The 5000-nt window shown below is 50.2% G+C and overlaps 2 protein-coding genes across 2 annotated transcripts in view; both read left to right on the forward strand.

The window, feature by feature from the left end:
* The window catches only part of LOC310807527 (betaine--homocysteine S-methyltransferase 1-like), a gene marked incomplete at both ends in the record, with an annotated part of 5896 nt that extends 3483 nt beyond the window's left edge, over positions 1 to 2413 (forward strand). The window contains 5 exons of the mRNA XM_083674026.1: positions 1 to 172; positions 275 to 422; positions 607 to 789; positions 953 to 1181; positions 2329 to 2413. The exon at positions 1 to 172 is cut by the window's left edge and continues 20 nt beyond it. Coding sequence (XP_083530152.1) covers positions 1 to 172; positions 275 to 422; positions 607 to 789; positions 953 to 1181; positions 2329 to 2413 — 817 coding nt within the window. The remainder of the gene's footprint in view (positions 173 to 274; positions 423 to 606; positions 790 to 952; positions 1182 to 2328) is intronic.
* Positions 2414 to 3777: 1364 nt separating this feature from the next.
* The window catches only part of LOC310806885 (junction-mediating and -regulatory protein-like), a gene marked incomplete at both ends in the record, with an annotated part of 17116 nt that continues 15893 nt past the window's right edge, over positions 3778 to 5000 (forward strand). Inside the window, 1 exon segment of the mRNA XM_083673164.1 lies at positions 3778 to 4620. Within this exon segment, the coding sequence (XP_083529290.1) occupies positions 3778 to 4620 (843 nt within the window).

Genomic DNA, 5000 nt, shown 5'->3' on the forward strand with positions numbered 1-5000 from the left:
GGCCTGTGACCTGGCCAGGGAGGTAGCCAATGAGGGGGGTGCGTTGGTGGCTGGGGGCGTGTCTCAGACCCCCTGCTACCTGAACAGCCACAGTGAGAGTGACGTCAAGGCCATCTTCAAGAAACAGATGGACAACTTCCTCAAGAAAGACGTCGACTTCTTCATTGTGGAGGTAGGTGCAGCGCTGCGCGGTGTCCTGTTGCATTGTGTGAATCTGATGTTTGTCTGTCTTTGTCATTGACCTGTAGTAAGGTGTGTTGTCTGTGTCGTGCAGTACTTTGAGCATGTAGAGGAGGCAGAGTGGGCTGTGCAGGTGATGAAGACCAGTGGTAAACCTGTAGGTGCGACACTGTGCATCTCCCCAGAGGGAGACATGCATGGAGTCCCACCGGGAGACTGTGCTGTCAGACTGGTCAAGGCTGGTGCGTACTGGCCTGGGTTCACCCATCATTACTGTGTCCACAGCTGACAAAAGACTCTACATATTATGTTATCAATAATTCATCATGTGTTTGTAAATGACTGTGTGTGTGTGTGTGTGTGTGTGTGTGTGTGTGTGTGTGTGTGTGTGTGTGTGTGTGTGTGTGTGTGTGTGTGTGTGTGCAGGAGCTGACATGGTTGGGGTGAACTGCCACCTGGACCCTCTGACATGTGTGCGGACTGTGAAGCTGATGAAGGAGGGGCTACAGAAGGCAGGTCTGAAAGCCCACCTCATGGTCCAACCTCTGGGCTTCCATACGCCTGAGTGCAACCACTCTGGATACCTCAGCCTGCCTGAGTTCCCCTTTGGTAAGAATCGACTTGTTTCAGTTCAAAATCTGTCGCCTAACACTGCATACATTTAAACCCTTCCACTGTACACCTAAGAGGAATTCAATGAGGTGAATTTACAGGAGGTGGGAAACATGATCATGAACCCCTAAGCTAAGGTATGTCCTTCCTTCTCCTGCAGCGTTGGAGACCAGGTCGATGACGCGCTGGGACATGCAGAAGTACGCCAGGGAGGCCTACAACGTGGGGATCCGCTACATCGGAGGCTGCTGTGGGTTCGAGCCCTACCACATCAGGGCCCTGGCTGAGGAGCTGGCCCCAGAGAGAGGAGCCCTCCCTGCAGCCTCGGAAAAGCACGGACCCTGGGGTGCTGCTCTGGAGAAGCACACCAAGCCCTGGGTCAGAGCCAGGTGAGAGAGAAGAGACCGGTACATTGAAGCCACTGAACAGACATTCTTACTCAGATCGACTTACAATGACAACCAGGGAGACAACCACACAAAGTGTCTAGGCAGAGGCCAGGGGTCATCACATCCTCACAGGACTGGCTTGTTGTCTTACTGAGTCAGAAGGTGAGTCAGAAGGTGTAGGCTTGAAAACAAAGGGACGACAAGCAGGGGTGTACTGGCTCACACTGGCACTTACTGTATGTTATGGATGATGAACAGAGCTTGGATAAATATTTCTGTTAACAATTCCCATTCATAGTTCGGAAATGAGATGCGTCTCCGCTGTCTCAGACATAGCCCTACCCATCCTAAGAACGTCTCTCCCTGCCCTTGATTCAGGGAAACCAGGATCAGACTCAAACACCTGATCTAAGACCCTTGATGAACTGCATCCTATCAAGGTGCTTTCTCAATGAGGCACTTTGAAACAATTCATCGCGCCCTCGATGCACGCGACACTGACTCTCTGCTCTCTCAAAGGGAAATATGTGCCGATGACACGTGAACAACATTGAGACAGGATAGCAGGGCTCAGGAAGTAGATCTGTGAAAACTGTGGTTGGCTAATCCTCTAGCCGCACTACCAGTGGTTTCTCCCTCTATGCGGCAGCCTTGTAATGTGCTGTATTATCAATATTTCAGTGCCCAGAGTCTAGCCTTGAGGACCAGAAATAGACCAAAGGTCGATCAGGAGCCAGCAGCCAGAATAAGACAGGGACAAATACACCATGACAGCACTAATATGTAATCCAACTACAGGCCCTAAGCAACCCAGTTTACGCTGTCAAACTACTGCTCAGGCACACACACAGTTCTTACAGTATGCTGAAAACCAAAGCATGGCCCTATGAGAGATCGCTACCTGGTGGTTGTAGAAGTCTTTTACAGTCTTTTACCCCATTTTAGGATTTTATTTGACCATGGGAAAAGAGCGACGGACTACTCTGGGTTTGATTGAATTAAGCCCTAAGCCTGTGTGTGTGTGTGTGTGTGTGTGTGTGTGTGTGTGTGTGTCTGTGTGTGTGTCTGTGTGTGTAAGTCTGTGCACTGTCTATATGATCCTGTGTATGTCTCTGTCTGTGTTGTCATGGCTGCTCCGGTGTTCCAGGGCTCGTCGTGAATACTGGGAAAACCTTCTTCCCGCATCCGGACGGCCCAGGTGCCCCTCCATGGCCACCCCTGCTGACGCATGACAGCCAGGGACCTGGACAAGCTGGGATGAACCACACACCTGCTCACCAGTTTTCACATGTTTGTTCTCTTCATAGTACAGCATTTCAAGAGTGGAAAATATTTCTGTTAGACACTTGTTTTAAATACAGGTCACATGTAATGCCTTGACTTTGAATGAACAGTTCTTTCAACTCCTCGAAATCAATAAAAAGGTCAGTGTGCAACAGTGTTTATTGTTATGAAGCCACACATTATAACACTTCTGTACATAGCAGTATATGTAGATTTGATAACAACAATATAGTAGCTGAATGTGGATGAGATAATAGGAAATCTGATCAAATGAGAATGAAATAGCAGCACTCACTGCACAGGCGATGAACAGAATCAAACCTGCATGAGACCATGGTGTGTGTGTGCAATCATGGATTCTTTTGATCATTCACCAATACATTTCCAATTAGGCCTACCACACTTAAGATGAAAATGACTTTCGCCCTTTATAATTAGAATCAACCGTCGGCAGTGTAGCAGCATTTAACTTTTAATTAGGAGTTATCCCACTGTGGTTGCGACGTCAGCACGTCCCCGACGTGCTCTGCTCACACTCAGCTGCTCCCTACGTCAGCACGTCCCCGACGTGCTCTGCTCACACTCAGCTGCTCCCTACGTCACCACGTCCCCGACGTGCTCTGCTCACACTCAGCTGCTCCCTACGTCAGCAGCTTAGCTGGACCGCGCAGCCACGGAGGAAAACACTGTTCGGATCTGACGAGATGCACAACCAAACAAGCCTACGGAAATAATGCATTTCCTGAGGAGATTGGTTGGATGCAAATAATCATACACAGGCTATGATTACAGACCGATATTAGCTTTTTTTAAATTTTATATATGAGATCCTTTTCCGGGAGCCATTTAGGAGAGAGATAGGGCTACAAAGGGATGAGGAAAAACGCAAAACAGTTGAAGGCAGGACCCCGTTTCACCGTTGTCAACAGACCCCCGCAAGTGACGATGTGAACCGTCCGCATTGTCTGGACGCTCTGATGAGAAAAGAGACGCCGCGGTGGGACTGGTCAGGTAGCCCGGGAACAGGACGGCAGGTGGGGGAGGCAGATGTCCAACAACCGCCGCTCGTTCGGCTGAACCCAGCGTTTGTGAGGAGGGAGGATGTAACGGGCTAAACATGGCTGGATCCCAATGCTAAAGATGCTTTTATATGTCTGTGTCTCAAGTTCACCGCCTGGTCATTTTGTGAGCGTCGGTAAATAGTTTCATTTCTATCCACTACGGCATCGAAGTTGATGCGTCAATTGAGTTTTTCGGTTCAAAACTGATCTTCGCTGTCGTCGTTGGAGTAGCATACCGGGACCCAAAAAACATGTCCTTCACAATGGAGGATAATTTGGAGTCGGGGTGGGTGGCCGTTAGGCCGAATGTGTTTGAGGAAAAGGAAAAGCATAAAATCGTCTTTATCGTTGCTTGGAATGAGGTGGAGGGCAAGTTTGCCATCACCTGTCACAACAGAACGGTGCAGAGGAGAAGCATATGCAAGGAGTCTCTGGAGGCAGTGGCAGTCGGGACGACCGAGGAGTCGAAAGCAAAATACCCCCAAAGTCCCGTCAAAGATAAACCAAACAGCCCTCACAAAGGAATGAGGGGCGGTGCGGTAATAGATCTCAGCCCCAGAAAGAAGTCTCCATCCAAGGCAGCGGCCAAGACAAGTCCTTTTAAAACCTCACCTGTGAAAGTCGCAGCATCCCAGGCCAGAAGTCCTGACTTTGAGGTGTTAGAGCCTCTTAAAGACGAAGCCCTGTCCTCGGCAGCAGACGTCCTGGACGTGGAGGAGTTGGACAGCCTGGGCAGAGAGGACTGCAGCTGGGCAGGGCTCTTCTCCTTCCAGGATCTTCGAACCATCCACCTGCAGCTCTGTTCAATTAACTCGGACCTGGAGCCGTGCCTGCCGCTCTTCCCGGAGGTACCGGCCGGTATGTGGACGGTGCTGTTCGGAGCAGCAGAGGTCGCCGAGGGGGAGGTGGACGACCTGTGTTACCGGCTGCAGGTGTACCTGGGCCATGCACTGGACACGTGCGGCTGGAAGATCCTGTCGCAGGTTCTGTTCACGGAGGGCGACGACCCGGAGGAGTACTACGAGAGTTTAAGCGAGCTCCGGCAGACCGGGTACGAGGAGGCGCTGCAGCGCGCCAAACAACACCTGCACGAGGTGAGGTCCGGGCGCACCGGGGCGGTTGGCATCCTCCCGCTCGCGCGTGCACCCTCCGGTAGTGTGGTCCACCGTAGGACGGATTAGTAGGCCGATGATGCATTTAATCTTGGGTTCTAGGTAATTGCATAGGCCTACGTTTTTATGAGAAAACAGGAGTAGGTTCCCACACAGAAATATGTGCATATAAATTTTTGATGCACATTTAAATTAGTATCAGATTATCAACAGTAGGCCTATTAGCGGCTCACTTAAAGGTCGAGACAGATGTGCGCTCCTTTATTGTTGGTAATAGTAGGTCTATGGGTCTGAAGTAATTCAACATACATGAAAAGGAAAGTTCCATCGCATATGTAGTCACTCATTCAGTTAATGTTTCA

Source organism: Argentina silus (genome assembly GCF_951799395.1).
Source record: "Argentina silus genome assembly, chromosome: 7".
Taxonomy (NCBI): domain Eukaryota; kingdom Metazoa; phylum Chordata; class Actinopteri; order Argentiniformes; family Argentinidae; genus Argentina; species Argentina silus.